The 22381-nt window shown below is 37.4% G+C and overlaps 2 protein-coding genes and 1 long non-coding RNA gene across 3 annotated transcripts; all 3 read right to left on the bottom strand.

The window, feature by feature from the left end:
- Positions 9362-10502, bottom strand: LOC109839436 (protein FAR1-RELATED SEQUENCE 5-like). The gene is made up of 2 exons (XM_020407860.1): positions 10143-10502; positions 9362-9967 (listed from the first exon to the last, which is right to left on the bottom strand). The coding sequence occupies exons 1-2, from the start codon at positions 10500-10502 to the stop codon at positions 9362-9364; spliced, it is 966 nt and encodes a 321-aa protein (XP_020263449.1).
- Positions 11126-11965, bottom strand: LOC109839435 (protein FAR1-RELATED SEQUENCE 5-like). Its single transcript, XM_020407859.1, has one exon. The coding sequence runs from the start codon at positions 11963-11965 to the stop codon at positions 11126-11128; it is 840 nt and encodes a 279-aa protein (XP_020263448.1).
- LOC109836211 lies at positions 12230-12753 on the bottom strand. The gene is made up of 3 exons (XR_002245874.1): positions 12604-12753; positions 12435-12518; positions 12230-12334 (listed from the first exon to the last, which is right to left on the bottom strand). It is a non-coding gene; the product is annotated as an uncharacterized LOC109836211 (long non-coding RNA).

The raw sequence follows: 22381 nt of genomic DNA, 5'->3' as shown, positions 1-22381 counted from the left end.
CCAGAACGGGATGCAACTGAACCCGCGGATGCAACCGAACCGATCAGTGGCAAGACTTGCAACTGTTTGGTTAGTTGACGTTGGACCTTTAAACCATGACGATGGATGGAGACGGATTTTCAAATTTCTCGCAGTCCCTCATCAATCCATCTGTCATTACATCTTCAAAATTATCTGTGTTTTCTCGGTATCTTGGATCGAAATGTTGCATGGGTACGTACGTACCTTCTCCGTTTGGCTAACATCGTTTGGGGCATGTTTTTGGCTAATACTTCACTTATTTATGGAACTTTGTTATTTATTTTTACTCATTTTATCAGAGGCTAACATCGTTTGGGGCAGTTTGGTCATTTTATTTTTACACATTTTATCAGAGGATTGGACAAATCTCATAAATGGGTATACTTAGCCCTCTTTCTATACCCTTGTACTTTAGTTTCTTGTGGGATGTAACCTTCGCCTCTCCTTTTCTTTAAGAATTCATTATTCTGTAATTTGGGTTTGAATCAAACAAGATATTACAATTTGTAGGATTTGCTTTCCTATAATAACGTCGAACCAAACAAAATATTAGAAACCTCAAAGCACGTATAAAACCCTGTAGATTTGAAATTCTCTATGAGAATATAAATCCTAAAATTTTAGAATTTGAACTAAACGTCCCCCTTAATTGATTTGGTCACCCTACTAACAGGAAGGAGTGTGCAGGAATGTATGCAACTGCTGGAGTTTGAGTTCAAAATTTAGCGCAGTAGAGTTAGGAGGATGAAGGACACCCTGCGCAATAGAGTTTGGAACTCAAACAGAAGGATTTTCCTCGCGTTCTGCAGTATGATATATACAGTTTTGTTATTTGTTTTCCTTTGCTGTAGAGAAATTATTTGGTCTTGTACAGATAGGTTTTGGTTTTTTAAGCTGTGACTCTGTCTTTTCTTGTTGAGTCTATGGAGAGTTTGTACTCTAATGCTTTTGGTAAATAAGAATGTAATCCTTACTTACCAAAAAAAAAGTACTAAAACCACCAAATTTTCCTACATGCCTTGGTAGATGGTAAAGAGCGCTAGTATTGTTGTCTTGAACTTACTGTAGTTTCGCCGTAGTTTCATTTTGGCAAGTAAACTAAAAATTTTGACTCATTTTTCCGTGAACAAATTTCTATGTGCAACTAACCCTTATGTAATGAATTTTCAAGTAAGATCTTAACTTCCTTGCCATAAGTTTCTCTTCATCTGGCGACTTTAATGTCTTGCACTGCTCTTATGCTTGTTCCTACACATCAATAGAAGAAAGTAGCGTATCATCTGTATATATGACGTATATCAAAGCTGCTTTTCTTCAGTTATCGAACAAAAGGTCACAGTATTTATAGTAACACCTTTTCAGCTATATGAAGAACCTTTCATTACCTCACAAGAGGTTAATAGCTGATATATATTTATTAATTTGATGTAGAATGGACTGTGGATATATTTACGGAGAAGGACCGTTAGAAGCTCAAACAAGGTCCTGACAATAGGCTTTGACTTGTAACGAAGAAAAGTCATATCTCGCAATCCGCATATGTTAGAATTGGACAAATAATATATAAAAATCACATATTTTTCCTAGAAAGAGTCAACAAAACCAACCATGGACATTTATCGTTGTCTATCTTGCAAAATTTCCTCCAGATTAAGAGAGATTAAAATTTTTGTTAGGTTTTTGCTATTTTGAGCAATAATTTAGGAATCTATTTTGATTAGGGAGTTAAGAATTTCATCTCAGATTTGACTGATTGATTTTCTCAGTCATACGGATTCATTTTAATTAGGATAGGTTTGATATTTTCTGTTTCCGGCAATTTTGATCATAGTAGGAGTCTACTTTGTTTTTCTATTTAAGTTGAGAATTATTAATAAAACTCCTCTGTTATATTATTTCGTGGATTCAAGGTTATCTCTCCATAGATTTGGAGATTATTCTTCGTAGATTTCTAGAATGCTTCTTAATATTTTCAAGAAGAAATTTGCAAAATAAGTCTATTTTGCAAATTTTTCCTATTTTCAAGGTTACCACTTGCGTGTTGTATCATAATTCCCCATTCACGGGCTATTATTATTAATATCTTTTTACTAATCGTGTCTACATATGAAATCACATTAATACATTATGTTAATACATTATTATCTTTTTACTGAACTAATGAAGGGAGGCAACTGATATTTATGAAGTGTAAGGGTTGTGTCAAGAATTACCAAACTTAAGGAGGGTTTATATATATAAATTTCCGTTAATTAACTTCCTCTTTCAGAAAATCAAGATTTCTGGACTGTCTACTACAGAAAAGTTGGATTCAGCAAATAAGGTATATATCTCAATTGCTTTGGCTTTTCTCAAAGTTTCAACTTTGGATTTTTTTTAAAAACCACCTTATAGGTCAATTTATGTAAAACCTCCTTAAATTTTTAAGGGGTTTATATATATATATATATACAGAAAATCAAGATTTCTGGACTGTCTACTACAGAAAAGTTGGATTCAGCAAATAAGGTATATATCTCAATTGCTTTGGCTTTTCTCAAAGTTTCAACTTTGGATTTTTTTTAAAAACCACCTTATAGGTCAATTTATGTAAAACCTCCTTAAATTTTTAAGGGGTTTATATATATATATATATAGAGAGGTTCTAATAAAAACCTAGAGAACTAAAAACCAATCTTAACCCTACATTCTATTTCATCCAATGGTCAAGATTGAAAATGGCAACATTGAAATTAAATACACATCAGCTGACAAAATAACCGTAAAAGGGGTAATNNNNTATATATATATATATATATATATATATAGGGAGAGGTTCTAATAAAAACCTAGAGAACTAAAAACCAATCTTAACCCTACATTCTATTTCATCCAATGGTCAAGATTGAAAATGGCAAAATTGAAATTAAATACACATCAGCTGACAAAATAACCGTAAAAGGGGTAATATAGGAAAAGCGGCATTAATGATATACGCTGTAATTAATTAAGAGAAGATGTCGAACACTTCTTCCGACGCAAAAAACGATTCAGTTTCCAGTTTCATCTTCTCTTTACCCCAAGAACTAAACTATTCACATTCCGTCGATTTCTCAACATTTAGGTTTCTTTCAACATCTCGTTACAACTCGAACGAAGACGACCAGCAAGAATTCGACGATAGAGATGAAGAAAAACAACACAGAGACTCCAAAACTCTCGTCTTCAAGAACAGGTAAAACGATTCCAACCCTCGTATTAAAAATGTAATTTTTTATCAAAGTTTGAACATTTTTCATAGATTCAGTGTGGGAAAGGTTCGTAATTTAGACATGAATCACTTGCATGTTGTTGAATACTTTTTTATTTTTATTTTTTAGCTTTATAGAATGTTACCGATGCATGTTCTAGTTTAGGGTTTTTATTTTTTACATTTTCCTTTATCTTGTTAAAACAAACTAAGTTTTTCTTAATATTATAAAATGTTTTCATTTGTTCTAAATGGGTAGCGCTTAATTCTGGTTGTCTGGATTCTGCAATATGCACTCTACTTTAATCTCCTCGATTCACTTGAGTGAAACGAGATTCACTGCAGTGAATCTCGATTCACTTGAGTGAATCGAGATTCACTGCATTGAATCGAGATTCACTAGAGTGAATCGCGATTCATTGGATGTATCTCTATTCATCGTTGACTCTTTGACACTTTGCTTGATCCCGCACGCGAATGGACGTATTCCGTTGTTTGCGTGCAATTAGTCAATCTCGTCGCCTCGTTGGTTTGTCGGTTCGTGCCGAGCTGAGCAAAAGGGACCTATAAGCAATTTTATATGCCTACAGATCCTAGGCCGAGTATATAGGATGGATATTTTCCCAAATATGATCCGAAGCCAAGTATATAGGATGGAAAAAATTATATGCTTTATGTATACTAACAGTGAAGTTAAACTGTAACGATGATCAGTTTTTCCTTGTTGTGTTGAGGGACAAGACACTGAAAGAATGTATGGTATGGCATGGAGTTTGTTTCATATCATTGAATCTGAATCTGGATTCACTTTGATAAATCTCAATACATTTGGTTGAATCTCGATTCACTGTAGTGAATCTAGATTCACTTTATTGAATCTCGATACACTGTAGTGAATCTAGATTCACTTAGAGTGAATATCGATTCATTATAGTGAAACACTATTGACTGCAACGATTCAATGGACTGAATTGATATTTACTCAAGTGAATCGCGATTTAGTGCAGTGAAACGAGATTCATTTCAGCGAAATGCTATTCACTGAAATGAATCGCGATATGGATTATAATATCTATATTCAATAATGTGATTAAACCTTCATGCTTGCCATGCATTATGCAAAGTCTGGTATCATTAAAAAATGAATTGTCATCGATTTAGCAGGTCTACGATCTAGTTCAAGAAACAAACAAAAAGCATGTGTTGAGGTATTTACACCTATACCTCAACAGAGGACAACACGCACTGTGAACATGCAAAGCAGTGACGATGACTTCATCAACCCCCCAAATAATCCTAACAGTGAGGAAACATTAAAGCGTACAAGGGATGAAGACAGTGAACAGACCCCAAAAAGGATGAAGAAGAAAAAGGTTGGTGTACTAAAAATCTTTGTTTTTTTTGTGTATTCAATGATGGATAATTTGATCTAATTATATTATTTTTTGGGGTGGAGAAGCTTGTAAAAAAAAGATATGTGAGGTCCAACATTGACGATAACCTCGTCAACCCTCCAAATAATCCTGCCGATGAGGAAACATCAAAGCGTAGTAGGGATGAAGACAATGAACAGATCACTGGAAGGAAAAAGATGAAAAAGGTTAGTGTACTAAACATCTTTTTTTGGTATTAACTGATGGATAATTTGATCTAATTATATTTTTTTGTCACTGGAGAATCTTTTGAAAAAAAAAAGTGAGTTCTGAACCTAAGGAGTTGACTAGGATAAGGGTTTCTCCAAAGATATTTTCTGATATGGTTTCGTTACTCTCTGACTCCCAAAAAGAATGGGTGAGACTAGCTGGACTTGGGGCTCTTTTACAATTTGGATTAAAGGAACTGCCACATATGTTGGGGTACCAGATTCTGCAGTCCTTTGACAGTGAATCCGTTGCGCTTAATCTTCCCAGAGGATCAATCAGTATCACAGAGGAAGATGTACATCAAGTGATGGGATTACCTCTGGGCATGAAGCGTATACCAGCTTCCAGTACTGGCAAGTCAACATTGGTGTATGAATGGAGGGCTCAATTCACAGACAGATTTGGTTGGAAGATTACTCCAGGGGCCGTGTCTGAGAAACTGAAGCACAGTTCTGATGTTAACCTGTTTTTTAAACTGAATTTCTTGGTTCTCTTTCACAACAACATGATCCAGTCGCTTAGCAATTCGTATGTCAACCAACGGATTCTAGTACTTGGTGATAATGTTGATCAGTGCTCTGAATACAATTGGTGTTCTTTCTTGCTTGACTCAATGATAGATAGCCAACACAAGTGGAAGGTTGACCCGACAAACAATTCTACACGGGTCCTCTTGCATTCTTGATTGTAAGTCACTTGTATAATATTGATTTATTTCTATCTACACGGGTCCTCTTGCATTCTTGATTGTAAGTCACTTGTATAATATTGATTTATTTCTACATTACTACAGTTAAAGTAGTTTTACTTGATTATTACTAATTGATGTGCTTTATTTCTTATCTCCGTCTTTTTAGCTGTTCTATGCCGATCGGGTTCTGTTCAAAGGTAGGAGGTTGGTTGAGAGAACAACCCCTACATTTTTAGGATGGACTGACTTCGCCTTGAAGGAAAGACAGTCAGAGGAAATAAGAACAAATTCATTTGGCAAAGGTGCATTTACAGAGAGGGTTGAACTTCCAGATTCATCTCGAATGCAGAGTGCTACTGGAAACTCTCCTAAAAGTGTTGATACAATTAGAAAGGTTAGCAAATTAAGTTGGAATACTTTGTTTATTCAATTTATTCTCGATTCAGTAGGAGTGAATCTCGATTCACTTAAACTAAATGTCGATTCAGATTAATGAATCGTTTTACTAGTAATGAATCTCGTTTCAGATCAGTGATTATCACTCAAGTTAAACTGAATTCAGATTCAGTTAAGTGAATCTGGATTCAGTGATACTCAATATCGATCTACTAAACTGAATCTGGATTCACTCTTACTGAATCTCGATTCATTGAAGTGAAACTGGAATGAATCTGGATTCACTACTAATGAATCTTGATTCTAATACATTGAATGTAATCTCAATCTATCGAATCTTGTCTATCGCCATGTTAATAATTTATGGTGACCAATGTCTGTGATATTCAAAATGCAGGATTGTATTGAGAGGGTTCAACGGAGAGCTGCAGAGCTGGAATCTGCAAAAAATAGATTTGATGCTGAGTGTGAGACAATGAGAAAGCTGTTCCCCGATGACAATGAGCTCTTTTAAATTCAACAGAGAGTTTCAAATGTTCTTGTGCAGGGGTGTGGACATCGTGCAAGTACCTGTGATGATGAAACAACATGAAAAAGGATGACAGACCAGTGAGACGGAAGATCAGCGAATGTAGTACCCCACAGACTGAGGAACCTAGTTTTTCTCTTGGGCTGACACAGGATACTCAGACTGAATCAGTGGAAATGGTTGATGTTGTTCAGATTGCTAAAGCTAGTGAATCTGAAATCATTGATGAATCTGTACGAAGAACTGATAAACAACCTGAAGATGCTGCTGCAGTAAACTGACACAGGATACTCAGACTGAATCAGTGGAAATGGTTGATGTTGTTCAGATTGCTAAAGCTTGTGAATCTGAATTCATTGATGAATCTGTACGAAGAACTGATAAACAACCTGAAGATGCTGCTGCAGTAAATAAATGTGAAGGTAAGAAAGTTCAGGTGGCCGAAAATAAGGGACATGCGGGAAGGGGGAAAGAAAAGAGGATGGTGAAGCCTGCAACGTCTCTTCGGTCACCATGGGTGCAGAGGGTATCTCAGATTACTGCTAGGCAAAGTCAGCTAGAAAGCATCATATGGAATTGGGTACATAGAGAAGTAAGGCATTCAGGTGATGATACCGCTGAAGAAGAGAATTTGTGAGTTCTGAACACTTATTTGATATTTTATTATTAGGTGTGAGACTCACTATTTTTAGTATTTTGTCCCTTTATTAAATTGAATATTGTTACTGTTTTTTCAGTGAAATGGTTTTTAAGTGGAGACAAATTGAATGTTTCTTACCTGCTTTCAAGACTTTCCTTCCTTCTGAGGACATTGAGGCAAATTTAATCAGCATTTGGTCCTATATTTTGAACAGCAGAGAAAAAATGAAGTCGGAAAATTCTCCTCTTAGATTCTTCTGCAATGTTGAGACAACCGTACGTATCTTCCTTTATTTAATTTAAAATAACACTTGAGTTACATTTTATTTAACCAGTTTTATGTTGTACAGTTTTGCAACATTCATCACACAGATGAGGCCAATGATGAATTGAGATACAGTCGTTTTGCTTCCCGGATGGATGAGCAACTTGCTCTGTATCTCAAACTTTGATCACTAGAGTTAGTGAATCTGGATTCACATCTTACTATGAATCTCGATTCAATATAGCTAGTGAATCTGTGTTCACATCACATAATCACTATGCACTACCTATAGTTAATTCTAATGAATCCAGATTCACTAATATGAATCCAGATTCATTAGAGTAAATCCAGGTGAACTAACTCTATTAAATTCTAGAGAGCTAGATCCATTGAATCGTGATTCAATGTCATTAATACTGTTTGCATATAAACAACCAAAACAAATTGTATATTACATTAAACATTACTGTATAATAATTTGGATTTATTATGTGACACTGATTAATTTTGATTAAACAGCACCAGAATTTAACAGCACCAAAATTTTGTGAGATATTTGGCACACAAAAAACATCACAAGGCGAGCGAAATAAATACATTAACGCCTGACAGACTTGAGATGGAGTGGAGAACGGCCAAAAACAAATTTGATTGTGCTATTTTTGTCATGAGACATATGGAGACCTACATGGGCGGTGGTACAGCAAATTGGAACTCTGGTTTTCATAGAGAGGGTGTAAGTGTTTAAACTAATAATGTGTTGATAATTTACATTTAGTCTTTTTGAATTAATTAAATTTAGAATATAAAGCACATCAATTAGCTACTGAATCTTGAACTGAACTTTTATTCATATGGACAGGAGCGATTAAAAAATCAGCTACATAGACTGAGGTCTATATATTGTTGCCAAATTCTTACTGAACCAACAAATGAATTGGCCAAAGAAGTCATCAGCAAAGCCCAACAGCACCATGATGAAACTGCCAATACCAAAAAAACAGACGAGGAAGACCACAAGATCTCAAGGAAAATGATATTCTGTAATCACCATAATTTTAAACGTTGAAGTTTACAGTTATTGAGTACATTGTCACTTAATGTTATGGAATACTCTAGTTTGTGTTGAACTGCTTTTCTATGTAAATATACTTTATGAGAATAGCTTTGTCATAGTTTTATTTCTGAAATGAAATATAACAACTAAATTAAACATCACTTTGTTGTACTGTTTTCTTTAATGGGCATGTCTGTGCGTCATGGAAATCGATTATTTTGCACATATTACACAGCCTTGGCACCTTCTTTTTTCGTTGAGTAAGTGATTTCTCATAATCACCAACAATTCTCCGTCCACACCCCTTGTTTCTACCTTATTAGTTTGAAACTAGGTTCACTATAGTGAATCCAGATTCAATAAAGTGAATCTCGATTCACTACACTAAAAAATTCAGTAAGTCAACATTATCTTAGTCACTACACTATAGTGAATCCATATGCAGATCAGTGAATCCAGATTCACTAAAATGAAACTCTGTTCATTATAGTTAGACCATAATAACTTAAACCGAAACAATCAAGTAATTTGATTTTTTGATTGATTATAATGAATCACTATAGTGATATCTAGATTCAATATCAGAGAATCTAGATTCACTGTAATCAATCTAGATTCAATATAGTTAGTCCAGAATCGCTTAACGCGAATTAAATTCAAACTGATGACTGCATACAACGACTTTATCATACCTGCTTAAATAATACAACTAATAATAATGGAATTCACTTGCTATATGAGTATATCTCAATTCAATATACTAACATGACACATCGTAACCATGTGATTAATAATCCAATAAATATATGTAGTTAAGAATTACACAATTCAGCAATTTGCATAAGAAATGTATTCATAAAAATGATTCTGAAATGAAATATAACAACTAAATTAAACATCACTCTGCTGTACTGTTTTCTTTAATGGGCATGTCCGTGCGTCATGGAAATCGATTTTTTTGCACATATTACACAGCCTTGGCACCTTCTTTTTTCGTTGAGTAAGTGATTTCTCATAATCACCAACAATTCTCCGTCCACACCCCTTGTTTCTACCTTCAATGGGAGGTTTAACGATCACTTCCGCTGGTATTTTTGAGCCAACAAAAAACTCCATTACATCATTTTTGTTCTGTGTGTCAGATTTCCAACTAGATTCACGCAAACTGTGCTTCAACTCCTTCAACTTCCCTTTCAGGTAGTCAAGTCTCTCACCATCTAGACCTGCCAAACTCACACAGGATTGGAAATCATACCATATGTCATTCAACTTACGATTTGTAACTTCAATTGCATTGCACTGTTTTGATATTTCTTTGAACTGCAATGAATGACTCATCTCAGCACCTTTTGTCCATCGGTTCACAACAAGATGTCTTGGTATTTTTGTTACATCAGCTTGGTTCAGTGCAAAAAAACCATGTCTACATACTATACCCATTTTCTCAAACAGCCTACACGTACATTGCACGTCATTGTTCAAATAAGCGTGTTTCACCTAAAATTCAAAAAAAAGAAAATGACAAGTCATTGTAATGGTCACTGAATCTCGATTCAGTGATGTGAATCGAGATTCACTTACTTGAATCGCGATTCACTTCATTGAATCGGGATTCACTACAATAAAAATAGATTAAATTTTTATTGTTTCAAAAAACGCTATTAAGTATTACCTCAAATATTTTTCCATGCCTCCTTTTGTCCTTTATGGAAAAAATCTTCACACCATCTTCTTCTGATATACTGTTGATACTCATATCATAACAGGATGACATTATCTCTTTCTGTACCTCATAAAACATTGTTCGAGTGTACAACTCTGCTGCATCCCTCTCCAATAACAATGGAGTGTCCATTCTTGGCATCGACTTCGTTCCTTCATAGTTTAATCTTGCGTTTGTATGCCTTTGCTTCTCCATAGCACTCTCGTATCGGAGATAAAATTCCGTTAATGTGTCAGATCTACGGTTGAATTTGTCAAAGAAACTGTTCTCACTCTCTGATATTGATGTAGTCCGCAATAAGCCGGCCATTGGATCATCAACATAATAGGCTGGAATCCATGACTCCCGAATGTTATACAGTTCACACAACCATTCATTACTTTCAAGCTTATATTCTTTCATAACATCTTTCCAACCGACTTCAAATGTTGCTGGATCTATATCTATACTCCAAATCAGTGCATTGATCTTCCTCTTGAAATCATCCATCTTCGAAATGCATTTTGCCAACTACAATATAAATATATAACAAAAGATTCAGTATTTGTCTAATGAGGATTCATTATATTTATATGTGCGATTCATTACCTTTTGGTTAAATTTCTTCATGATGTGCCACATGCACAAACGGTGACGTGCTTCTGTAAAGACGGTTGGTATAGCTTGCTTCATGGCAGGGCACTGATCTGTAACAATACACTTTGGCTCGCGAATCATGTATTTCATGAATACCTCAAAAATCCAGACATAGTTATCAATGTCCTTTTTAGCTATCAATCCTGCTGCAAATACAACACACTTCTTATAATTGTCGAGACCAGTAAATGGAACAAACTTCATGTTGTACCTATTGTATCACATACAAAAAATATAAGATTCACTATGATATATAATTACAATATTGAAAATAGTAAGAGATTAACTATAAAATCTTACTTGTTTGTGGAATATGTAGAGTCAAATGATATCACATCTCCAAATACATCATAATTTCTTCGTCCAATAACATCTGCCCAAAAAATGCGAGTTAATCGACCACCTTCATCGACTGCATAATCATAGAAAAATCCATCACTCATCTCCTTCTTAGCCGTGAACTTCTCGATGATCATTTGAGCATCTCGATCACCAATATAAAGCTTCACATCCCTACTCCAATTTTTAAACTCGGTACACGTAGCACCAACATTAGAATAACTTCCACACAACTCCTTAGCAAAGTTATATGTTTTGTTAGGCCCCATGTTGGCTTTTGCTCCATCAAATACAAGTTTCTTATGTGCGAGACCGAGAACTCTATTTGACTTCAAAAATTGTTTCCCACTACCGGAGACCAAAAAATGAGAATGCTCTTCAACGAAGGAGAGAACATTATATCCTTCTTCAACAAATGAGAGAACATTATATCCTTTCAAACCATCAAACTTAAACACGACTTTAGCTTTGCAACCACATCTACTAGATACAGTTCTCCTTCTCTTTTTCGAACTGCTACTAAAATCCTCATAATCAACATCCATCTTTGATTCATTGCTGCCAGCTCTACTGCAAACAATGTGTTTAAGAAGAACTGTACCGTCCTCATGTTTCTTCTCTGTATGCCGTCTGATCTCAAACCCACTTTTACGTCCATACTCTCGGTAAAACTCTATACCATCCTCTAGTGATCGGAAGCTTTGGTTTAGATAAGGTTTAAATTCAGCTCCAACCCGAGGTTTCCAATACATACCACCACCTGGTGATTCAAAAGGAATAGAGCTAACTTCGTCCATTCCATCTTCTCCAAAATCACTGTCCGATGCATTTATAACATGTGGTTCCTTAATTTGTTCATTGCTGCCAACAACTGAAAATAAAACAACATAAATAATATGGCTATATTTTGATATAATGAATCTGGATTCATGACAATGAATCTGGATTCACTCATGTGAATCTCGATTCACTATATTGAATCCATATTCACTACATTAAACACGTGAATCCGTTTGAACACGTTCTAGTTATTAGAGAATGTAATGATTTTTCATAATCTCTACCTTTTTTGGCGTCTTTGCTGGCTTTTCATCTTCAGATTCCTCTGACGAATCCTCAGAATCTTCAGAGCCATCTTCTTCATCACTGCTGCTGTCCTTGTTCGACTTCACAACATTTCAAAGGTACAGGTGTTTAATGAACAAGCATTAGTATATCTTTAAGAAAACAAAAGTGTTCCATCTTCTAAATAAAATCTATATGTACCTGAACTTTCACCTTCTTCTTTTGTGGCTCTTCTTCACTCTCATCAGAACTCTCTTGTACCTTTGGCTTTGGAGTAGCCTTAGTCTGAATGTTGGGCAATGAAAAAGCAAGTAAGATAACCACAAACAACCCAGCATACGAAATGGTCAAAGAAAACGAGTAAGCTCACTGCTATATTCTTTTGTGCCTTTGGAGGTTCATCATCTGAGCTATCATCCTCATCTTCATCACTGCTGCTCTCTTTCTTGACAGCTTTTGCAACAGGCTTGCCCGCACCAGTGGAAGCAGGAGCCTAGAAGATAATACCAAGGACAATAAGTAGAAACTCAAAAACCTCAAGCTTCAAATGACTAACTAATTGTACAGGTATTTTCCTGAATTTACAATAGGGGTTTTTCCATATATATGCCCCTCAAATCTTCAATATTTGCAAAGTTACCCTCAAGTCCTAGGTATTTGCAAAATTGCCCCTTAAAACAGCATATTAGGTCTTTCCGCTACTCCAACCTAAGAATGCTGCTTTTTAAACAAGGCAACGTCAAAATTTCCAATAATTCCAATATGTTTGTAACAATTTACCATTTAAAAAACTAAAATTATTAAGTGAAATATATATGCCCCTCAAATCTTCAATATTTGCAAAGTTACCCTCAAGTCCTAGGTATTTGCAAAATTGCCCCTTAAAACAGCATATTAGGTCTTTCCGCTACTCCAACCTAAGAATGCTGCTTTTTAAACAAGGCAACGTCAAAATTTCCAATAATTCCAATATGTTTGTAACAATTTACCATTTAAAAAACTAAAATTATTAAGTGAAAGTGATAGAAAAAAATCAACGTGAGAGAATTGGGTGGCAATTTTATAATTTGGAGGGTAATTTTGTAAACATGAAAGATTTGGGGCGTATATAAGAAAAAAACCTCTATTTTTAATTTATATCTAAACTTATATAAAGTAAGTTTTACTTCCAATCAACTATCTGACCTCACTTTGCTGCTAATATTTTCCTAAATTCTAACAATATCCTCAAGCTCGTTGGTTGATTTAAATCCATAATTTACTGCAAAGGATTAATATATTACTCGGGATAAGCTAAACTCACTATATTCCGTTCTCATATTCAATGCAATCAAATTGAAAGCGAACATATACGCATTTCGTGTTACTTTCTTCTTGCATTTTAATCAAGTGCCTTTAGTTGGTCATAAAAGCGTTTGACCTCTTGATGTATAGGTGTCGTTTTCTTCTTAACTGGCGACTATGATGTCTTTTGGCGGCAAATAGCAGCTTAGACTGTCGCCTTCAATTTCTCTAATAATCGCACGACATAATGATTGTTTTATGAAAGGAAATTGATGGATACTAGAATATTGAGAGGTTGCTAGCAAAAGGAGAACATTAGGAAGGCACCGAATCGTCAAATAAAAAAAAATGCAGAGGAATCTGTTGGAAAATTGAGCTCAAAATAGGACTCACTTGAAACTAAGTCACTCAGAACTAGAGTTACTTAAATTTTAAACATCAGCCGTAGGAATAAGCATATCAGACGATGAAACTATGTCAGACGATGAAACTATGTTATAAAGAGTATATACAAGTAATTGAAAATACTGTCCATATTCGCTACAGTTTTCCCTTTACTCTTAGGGGCTGTTTGGATTGATTTTTTAGATAGGTAAAAGGAGGAAAAACTGTCAAAAATGACAGCTTTTTGGTAGCTTTCCCCCAAAATCACCTTTTATAGAGGTGATTTTGGGGGAAAGCGGCCAAAAAGCTAACATTTTTTGCAGCTTTCCCCTCTTTTACCTATCCAAAAAATCAATCCAAACAGCCCTTTAGGTAGAGTTAATTTTAGAAAACCCCTCCTTAACTATGGAGTAAATGTTCCCGAGGAACTCCTTATAAAATGGGATGGCCTATACTTCAGGAGTGGTTAGAGATCATTTTGGGAATCATGTCTATTATATTGATGATTGTTGATCCTCGTGAACAAACAATCGATGGGGGTTGTCGAGTTACTGGATCGTCGAGATGTTGAATCGTCGAGAGGGGGCCGCTTTCCTTCTTCGACTTTATGCCTAGTTCTCAGAGCTCGGAGTGGGCGAATCACCTGCATACACAAGAATCGTGGGAGTACGGGGCTAGTTTCCCCCATGGTACCTCCGACGATCAAGTCAGATGGTGAATTTGGGTCCCGAAATGGAAGAATCATGTCTCCTTCTAATATGTGACTAGAGAATTTTTGTAGGTGGTCAGAAAATCAAACCTCCTTCTGTGGTGAATAGCGTTTTTACTTATAGAGGATGTCGGGGGCATGATCGGCACTTTGCGAGAGTGCGGTTCATGATGATGCTGAGGGATGGGCTGGAGGATGAGTCATCCTTTGCCTGATACGTATTGATTGGTAAGTGATGGGAGGTCACTTCGGTGACATAGGGAATCAACAGCCGTTGAGGCCTGTCAGCGAGTGACGCAAGTCACTTCCGCGATATGGGGATCCAGCAGCCGTTAGGGCTTGTCAGCGAGTGACGTGGAGTCACTTCTGCGTTATGGGGACCCAGCAGCCATCAGGGCTTGTCGACGAGTGATGTGGAGTCACTTCTGTGTTATGGGGACCTAGCAACCGTCGGGGCTTGTCGGCGAGTGATGTGGAGTCACTTCTGTGGTCATAAATGGTCAAATAATACTGAAAAATAATATTCCGAGTCGCCCTTGGGAAAAGTATCAGTTGATCGATGGGTATATCTTTTGCTCGACTGAGTCCGCCCTTCAAGTCGTCTTGGAGTAAAGTCGACTCGACCGAACCTGCTCTTGGGATAACATATCTGTGGGGAATAGGGAACACCCTATAACAATCAGCCCCTTTCGCTTGGATGTGGTTGTGGTCGGATTCAAGAGAAATAAATGAGCAGAGATTGAATAGAACTGGTTTCGCTAGCGAGGAGGCACCCTTTCTGGATGCGAGGACACCTGTCATCACCGGACATCACTAAAGTTGTCTGGGTTGTTCCTTTGTCAGACCACGGTTTCTTCGAGGAAAGGAGGTGAAACGTCATTCGGTGGTATTTCAAATTCCGATGCTAGGTCTTAGCCGTAGGATGAAGTTGGCTCTAATGGCTGGGATGTATTGACAGTTGTAAAGTAGGAAACTATATTTGTACCGTTTGAGATTTTCATCCGCTCGGACTGTTCTTATCTCTCTCAACCCTCTTCTGATTTTGTCTTTCCTCTGGATTGCTCCCTTGCTTCTTCATGGATTTGGAAGTGGTTGCTCGCCGGGAATATCTGGAGATCATTCGTTCGAAGGTGATCTTGGCCCAACTGAAGACCATGTCTACAAAGTTTGACATCCCCAAGGAATATAAGTTGTCCATCCCGAAGGAAACAGATGCTATTTATGATGGCGGGGGAGGTTGATTCTGAAAGGGCCCTTAGAGTGGCCGCCGAAGAGGTCATTCAATCGAGCCGCCTCTCAATTGAGCAACTGAGGCGGGATCTCGAGGAAACACAGTCGGCACAACATAGGGCGAAGGTAATTGAAGACTGGCGCCATAGCCCTATTGGAAAACTTGAGGTAGCTTTGGCGTGCAAAGTCGGGGTTGATTATTTCGCTGCTCTAGTACCCTCTAGCTCACATCCTCCTTCTAGGAGCTTTTATCCCCTGCAAGTCTCTTGTTGTCTCGATCTTCTAAGGGATTTTGAGGTAAGAAAAGGAAGATTGCTGTTAGGTGATGAAGGCGAGTCTCCAGAGGGCACAGATGAGGAACCGACAACTGTCCTTCCACTGGTGGGAGGGGGGACTGAAACCCCTGCGATGCCTGATCCTTCCGCTGATGCTGGCGTTCAGGACCAAGAGGGTCCGGTCTTCACCGATGCGGCCGCTCCACCCCCAGAGGACCTCGTATGTCAAGAAAAATGAGAACTAGTTATATTTCCTTTCCCTCCCTTTTTTGTCGGTCATTGTAATTGTACTTTTGACTTTGTAAGAGGTTAATGAAGAAGTAAATTCATCTTGAGTGTTTGAAAACTCTTGAAGATTTTTTATTTTATTTTTGCTTAATCGAAGGGTGATACAGGGATCGACCCCAAGGTTGTGCCTAGGATCAAGAGAGTCGATTAGGTCTTACCTTTCTATTTTCAAGTTATTATGATAACGTAAAAGTTTGGCTAAAGTCGTTTTATCAGATATATTACTAATTACCTAAGGCATGCATTCTTCATAGGGAATTTTCAAAATTAAGAAGTTAAGCTGGAATTTTTAAAGAAAATACAATCGTAGGTGTTCAATGTTCCATGGGTGACTGAGGATTCGTCCATCTGGGGCTCTCAACCGATAGATACCGGATCTTAGCTCTTCCATAACTGTATAAGGTCCTTCCCAATTTGGAGCCATCTTGCCTTGTCGAGTATCCTTGTCGAATGTCGCTTTACAGAGGACAAGGTCCCAAGCCATGAACCTTCTGGGATGAATCTTCTTATTGTAATGCCGGGTGATCCGTTGTTGATTAATGACCCGAGTACGGAGTGGTTTCTCCCTTGCTTCTTCCAAAAGATCTAGGCTGACTTGGAGGCCTATTGAGTTCAGGTCTTTGTCGAAGTGTCGCAGTCGAATAGTCGGTATGCCCACTTCAACTGGCGTAATTGCTTCAGCTCCATATGTTAGCTTGAAGGGAGTTTCCCCAGTTGAATTCTTATGGGTTGTGCGGTACGACCATAGGATACTTGGTAATTCATCGACCCAACGTCCTACGATAGTGTCCACCTTCTTCTTTAGTGCTTGAAGGATGCACTTGTTGGCAGCCTCTGCATGGCCATTTGATTTTGGGTGTGATACCGATGCGAATTTGAGGTGAATGTTGTATTCTTCACAGAAGTCGCAGAAGCCCTTGCTGTCAAATTAAGTGTCGTTGTCAGTGATAAGCTACCGAGGCATGCCGAAATGACAGATGATGGATTTCCATATGAAGTTGGTGACATTGCTTTCACTGATCCTAGCCAATGGTTCAGCTTCGATCCACTTAGTAAAGTAGTCGATGGCTATAATGAGAAACTTTCTTTGCTCTGAAGCTAAAGGGAGTGGCCCTAACAGATCCAAGCCCCACTGGGCGAAAGGTATAGGGCTCAAGATGGGGGTTAACTCGGTTGCGGTTGCCGTGAGATTCGCCAGAGAAGTTCATTAATCAGGGCGGTAAACTGCTCTTTCAAAGAAGAAAAGTGTATGTCCACCGTCTGCTCCAGTTGACCCCAGGTTACATAATTTGGAGTTCTTCTTGTAAGAGATTGACCCATTCCTCGCTCAGAACTTGACATTTTTTCGAAAAGAGGAACGTAACCCTACGGTGTGTGCCAAACTGTTGATGCTCATGAACAAACAGTCGATGTGGGTTGTCGAGTTACTGGATCGTCGAGATGTTGAATCGTCGAGAGGGGGCCGCTTTCCTTCTTCGACTTTATACCTAGTTCTCAGAGATCGGAGTGGGCGAATCACCTGCATACACAAGAATCATGGGAGTACGGGGCTAGTTTTCCCTGTGGTACCTCCGACGATCAAGTCAGTTGGTGGATTTGGGTCCCGTAATGGAAGAATCGTGTCTCCTTCTAATACGTGACAAGAGAATTTTTAGGTTGTCAGAAAATCGAACCTCCTCCTGTGGTGAATAGCATTTTTACTTGTAGATGATGCCAGGGGAAGGATCGACACTTTTTGAGAGTGCGGTTCATGATGATGGTGAGGGATGGGCTGGAGGCTGTGTCATCCTTTGCCTGATACGTGTCGATTGATAAGTGATGGGAGGTCTCTTCAGTGACATAGGGAATCAGCAGCCGTTGAGGCCTGTGAGTCACTTCCATAATATGGGGATCCAGCAGCCGTTGGGGCTTGTTGGCGAGTGACGTGGAGTCACTTCTATGTTATGGGGACCAGCAACCATTGGGCCTTGTCGGCGAGTGACGTGGAGTCACTTCTGCGTTATGGGGGACCCAACAGTCATCGGGGCTTGTCGGCAAGTGACGTGGAGTCACTTCTGTGGTCATAAAAGGTCAAATAATACTGAGAAATAATATTCCGAGTCGTCCTTGGGAAAAGTGTCGGTTGATCGATGGGTAATTATCTTTTGCTCGACTGAGTCCGTCATTCGAGTCGTCTTAGAATGAAGTCGAATTAACCGAAACTACTCTTGGGATAGCATATCTGTGGGGAACAGGGAAAACCTCATAACAATGAAATATATCATCTTACTTGTACATGACCATATAGGGATATATCATCTTACTTGTACATGACCATATAGGGATGATCCTAATATTCCTACTATCAATTACTTGGGGTGTGGGTAGGCCTGTCCATCTGTCTGGCCCGACCCGAAAAACCAGGTCAGGGCTAGGCAAAACTGGAGCCCGGGCCTGAGCGGGCCGGCCCGGTTTTCTATGTTTTTTAAATTTTTTTTACTTTTTTAAAATTTTTAAGAAAACAAAGAAAAAAATAAACATAATTTTAATTAAAAATTTATATTATTAATCATTTTTAATTATGTAATTTACAAATATAAAAATTATAGAAATTAAAATGATAAAATAATATAAAATAATTGTAGATTTTATAAAAACCAAAAAATTTAAAAATAATTGTAGAATTAAAAGAGGCCCAAGGCCCAATCAAAGACCTCTAAATATATATGTTGTGACTAGGATTTGAACCACTAACCACCTTTTTAAACTCCTAAATTTTACAATTAGACTAAGTAGCCCAAAGTATTCATGTCATTCATATATTATACATAAACAAATTTTATTATACATAAACACATTATATATATATATATATATCTATATAGAGTAAAACTCCTATCAACTTAAGTGGACGTCCACTAAGTTTCTTATCCATTGATGATTACTTGATTGAGCTACATTGTAGATGATCCGCTCCGTTAAACTTAATCTACATATTCTAAAACCCTAACACACTAAATTTGGGGTGAACCCGTCGTTGTTTGACCCTCTGTCGAGCCATGTAAAAAGTTCTATTCATTCGAAACCGTTAAAATTGATACGAGTGGATGAAGGGTCAAACCACAACAGGTTCACCCCAAATTTGGTGTGTTGGGGTTTTAGAATATGTAGATCAAGTTTAACGGAGCGGATCATCTATAATGTAGCTCAATCAAGTAATCATCAATGACTAAGAAACTTAGTGGACGTCCACTTAAGTTGACATAAGTTTTTCTCTTGAATAGAACTTTTTACATGGCTCGACGGAGGGTCAAACCACAACGAGTTCACACCAAATTTGGTGTGTTGGGGTTTTAGAATATGTAGATCAAGTTCAACGGAGCAGATCATCTACAATGTAGCTCAATCAAGTAATCATCAATGGATAAGAAACTTAGTGGACGTCCACTTAAGTTGATAGGAGTTTTACTCTATATATATATATGGGTATATATATATATATATATATATATATATAATGTAGCTCAATCAAGTAATCATCAATGGATAAGAAACTTAGTGGACGTCCACTTAAGTTGATAGGAGTTTTACTCTATATATATATATGGGTATGCTTGGTACCAAGCACAAAATTTATGCTTGATAGTGAGGTGGCACAATCTCCTCCATTCATTCAAATGGGGGACCACATTCACATGGGTTGAGGAGTGCATGGGGAATTCAAATGGGGGACCACATTCACATGTGTTTAGTAGTCCATAGGGATATGTAACTATTTGAATGAGTGGAGGGGATTATGCCACCTCACTACCAAGCATAACTTTTTGTGTTTGGTACCAATCATACCCATCTCTCTTATATATATGAGAAATATGGGTATGCTTAGTACCAAGCACAAATTTTATGCTTGGTAGTGAGATAACACAATCCCCTCCACTCAATCAAATGGGGAACCACATTCATATGGGTTAAGGAGTGCATGTGGATATGCAACCATTTGAATGAGTTGAGTGGATTATGCCACCTCACTACCAAGCATAACTTTTTGTGTTTGGTACCAAGTATACCCATCTCTCTTATATATATGAGAAATATGGGTATGCTTAGTACCAAGCACAAATTTTATGCTTGGTAGTGAGATAACACAATCCCCTCCACTCAATCAAATGGGGAACCACATTCATATGGGTTAAGGAGTGCATGTGGATATGCAACCATTTGAATGAGTTGAGTGGATTATGCCACCTCACTACCAAGCATAACTTTTTGTGTTTGGTACCAAGTATACCCATCTCTCTTATATATATGAGAAATATGGGTATGCTTAGTACCAAGCACAAATTTTATGCTTGGTAGTGAGATAACACAATCCCCTCCACTCAATCAAATGGGGAACCACATTCATATGGGTTAAGGAGTGCATGTGGATATGCAACCATTTGAATGAGTTGAGTGGATTATGCCACCTCACTACCAAGCATAACTTTTTGTGTTTGGTACCAAGTATACCCATCTCTCTTATATATATGAGAAATATGGGTATGCTTAGTACCAAGCACAAATTTTATGCTTGGTAGTGAGATAACACAATCCCCTCCACTCAATCAAATGGGGAACCACATTCATATGGGTTAAGGAGTGCATGTGGATATGCAACCATTTGAATGAGTTGAGTGGATTATGCCACCTCACTACCAAGCATAACTTTTTGTGTTTGGTACCAAGTATACCCATCTCTCTTATATATATGAGAAATATGGGTATGCTTAGTACCAAGCACAAATTTTATGCTTGGTAGTGAGATAACACAATCCCCTCCACTCAATCAAATGGGGAACCACATTCATATGGGTTAAGGAGTGCATGTGGATATGCAACCATTTGAATGAGTTGAGTGGATTATGCCACCTCACTACCAAGCATAACTTTTTGTGTTTGGTACCAAGTATACCCATCTCTCTTATATATATGAGAAATATGGGTATGCTTAGTACCAAGCACAAATTTTATGCTTGGTAGTGAGATAACACAATCCCCTCCACTCAATCAAATGGGGAACCACATTCATATGGGTTAAGGAGTGCATGTGGATATGCAACCATTTGAATGAGTTGAGTGGATTATGCCACCTCACTACCAAGCATAACTTTTTGTGTTTGGTACCAAGTATACCCATCTCTCTTATATATATGAGAAATATGGGTATGCTTAGTACCAAGCACAAATTTTATGCTTGGTAGTGAGATAACACAATCCTTTGGACAGCCCTAGGTTGGTGGACAAGTTTGGATAGTGTAGATAACCCCCCTTAACTCTAAAAATTTGATAAAATCCCTTTTACCATGGGTTGTTTCAGGGCATTTTGGACAGCCCTAGGTTGGTGGACAAGTTTGGATAGTGTAGATAACCCCCCTTAACTCTAAAAATTTGATAAAATCCCTTTTACCATGGGTTGTTTCAGGGCATTTTGGACAGCCCTAGGTTGGTGGACAAGTTTGGATAGTGTAGATAACCCCCCTTAACTCTAAAAATTTGATAAAATCCCTTTTACCATGGGTTGTTTCATAAAACTCTTCTAATTTTTACTCTTTTACTGGAACTTAGCTGACATTGTTATGTCCAGAATAATAAATATTCTAGATATCCTTTTGAGAAAAGCTTTTTCAAATGGGCATTTTGGACAGCCCTAGGTTGGTGGACAAGTTTGGATAGTGTAGATAACCCCCCTTAACTCTAAAAATTTGATAAAATCCCTTTTACCATGGGTTGTTTCATAAAACTCTTCTAATTTTTACTCTTTTACTGGAACTTAGCTGACATTGTTATGTCCAGAATAATAAATATTCTAGATATCCTTTTGAGAAAAGCTTTTTCAAATAAAATAACCTCTCAACTAGTAAATAACGATCCCGAGTCATTTACGTCCCTTCTTTTCTCTCTCTTCTAGGCGTGAGAATAGTTCTGGACAAACTAAATAAACTAACCAAACCTATCGAATT

The sequence above is a fragment of the Asparagus officinalis genome, chromosome 4, assembly GCF_001876935.1.
Source record: "Asparagus officinalis chromosome 4, Aspof.V1, whole genome shotgun sequence".
In the NCBI taxonomy this organism is placed as follows: Eukaryota; Viridiplantae; Streptophyta; class Magnoliopsida; order Asparagales; family Asparagaceae; genus Asparagus; species Asparagus officinalis.
The sequence above is the reverse complement of the archived record's forward strand: the minus strand, read 5'-3'. Positions and strand labels throughout refer to the sequence as shown.

Coding starts and splice junctions, on each gene's coding strand:
- LOC109839436 (XM_020407860.1), bottom strand. CDS start 10,502: ATGGCCGGCTTATTGCGGACTACATCAATATCAGAGAGTGAGAACAGT. Junction 9,968..10,142: donor GGCATGGAAAAATATTTGAG/GTAATACTTAAT, acceptor TTTGAATTTTAG/GTGAAACACGCTTATTTGAA.
- LOC109839435 (XM_020407859.1), bottom strand. CDS start 11,965: ATGGACGAAGTTAGCTCTATTCCTTTTGAATCACCAGGTGGTGGTATG.